We start from the raw sequence: 1,653 nt of genomic DNA, 5'->3' as shown, positions 1-1,653 counted from the left end.
CTGCTGCTGCTGCTGCTGCTGCTGCTGCTGCTGCTATTGCTGCTGCTGCTGCTGCTGCTGCTGCTGTGCTGCTGCTACTGCTGCTGCTGCTGCTGCTGCTGCTGCTGCTGCTGCTGCAGGTATCGACGATGGATCGTCACTTGGTGGAGGACTGCAAGGCCCGCAGCAACTACAGCCGCTGCAGCATTTGTCTCAGAGTCAAAACCCTAAAAGATATTAAAACACACACCAACTGCACCCGTAGGGTTTAGGGTTTAGGGTTTAGGGTTTAGGGTTTACGGGGGAGGGGAGAGGGGAGGGGAGGGGAAAGGGGTGGGGGGCGAGGGTTTAGGGTTTAGGGTTTAGGGTTTTGGTTTGCTGCTGCTGCGTATCCTCCATCGCTCTTACATCCAACTAACCATTGCTGCTGCTGCTGCTTCTGCTGGTTCTGCTGCTGCTGCTGCTGTTGCTGCTGCTGCTGTTGCTGCTGCTGCTGCTGTTGCTGTTGCTGTTGCTGTTGCTGCTGCTGCTGCTGTCGCTGCTGCTGCTGTCGCTACTTTTGTTCTGGTTGCTGTTGTTGCTGTTGTTGCTGTTGCTGCTGCTTCGTGTTTTGCTGCTGCTTCTGCTGCTGCTTCTGCTGCTGCTTCTGCTGCTGCTTCTGCTGCTGCTTCTTCTTCTTCCTCTGCTGCTGCTGCTGCTGCTGCTGCTGCTGCTGCAGCTCCCCCCAGCCCGGAGCACAGCTACTGCATGTACTGCGGCGATTGCCTGGGGCCGCAGCCAGAGGTGTGGCGGCAGCATTTGCTGCAGCAGTGCAGCAGCAACACGAGAAGCAGCAGCAACAAGCAGCAGCAGCAGCAGCAGCAGCAAGGTACAACGCATGCTGCTGCTGTTCCTCCTGCTGCTGCTGCTGCTCCGGAATCCGCAAACGCAGAACTGCAGCAGCAGCAGCAGCAACAGCAGCAGCAGCAGCAGTGAACACAACAGCTGCAACACACACGGAATCTATGAAATAAGAGCAGCAGCAGCAGCAGCAGCAGCAACAACAAGAGAAGAAGCAGCAGCAGCAGCAGCAGGAGCAGCAGCAGCAGCAGTATAAGTAATAACAGCAGCAGCCTTTGCTCTTTGTCCGCTCAAACCCTAAACCCTAAACCCTAAACCCTAACCAGAAGTATGAAACCCTAAACCCTCAACCTCTCCAAACCCCAACCCGTAAACCCTTTTTGGTGGTTTGTCGCTGAGTCGAGGGTTTAGGGTTTAGGGTTTAGCCGAGGGAGACGTGATACTTGGGTTTCGTTTTATTATATAAAACTGAAATTAGGGTTTAGGGTTTAGGGTTTAGGGTTTAGTAAAAGCCAATGCTGTACTGAGCTTTGTCGTTGCTGCTGCTGCAGCAGCAGCAGCAGGCAGGCAGAGCTTCTGCTGCTGCTGCTGCAGCAGCAGCAGCAGAAGCAGCAGTAGAAGCAGCAGCAGCAGCAGCAGCAGCAGCAGCAGCAGCAGCACAAGTAGTAGCTCTGTGTACAGCAGCTGCTGCAGTAACAGCAACAGCAAAAGCAGCAGCAACAGTAGCAGCAGCAGCAGCAGCAGCAGCAGCAGCAGCAGCAGCAACAGCAGCAGCTCTGCGTTTTTTTATATATAAATGATAGATAAGTTGATCTTGTTTTTTTTTACTTTCTC

General features: G+C 54.1%; 1 protein-coding gene across 1 annotated transcript; it reads right to left on the bottom strand.

The window, feature by feature from the left end:
- Positions 1-33: 33 nt before the first annotated feature.
- Positions 34-858, bottom strand: EMH_0023650 (uncharacterized protein; the record flags this gene model as incomplete). The annotated part of the gene is made up of 3 exons (XM_013502179.1): positions 34-151; positions 388-691; positions 855-858. The coding sequence occupies 3 exons, from the start codon at positions 856-858 to the stop codon at positions 34-36; spliced, it is 426 nt and encodes a 141-aa protein (XP_013357633.1).
- Positions 859-1,653: the final 795 nt, after the last annotated feature.

The sequence above is a fragment of the Eimeria mitis genome, genomic scaffold, assembly GCF_000499745.2.
Source record: "Eimeria mitis Houghton genomic scaffold, Emh_scaff845, whole genome shotgun sequence".
NCBI classification, from domain to species: Eukaryota; Apicomplexa; class Conoidasida; order Eucoccidiorida; family Eimeriidae; genus Eimeria; species Eimeria mitis.
The sequence above is the reverse complement of the archived record's forward strand: the minus strand, read 5'-3'. Positions and strand labels throughout refer to the sequence as shown.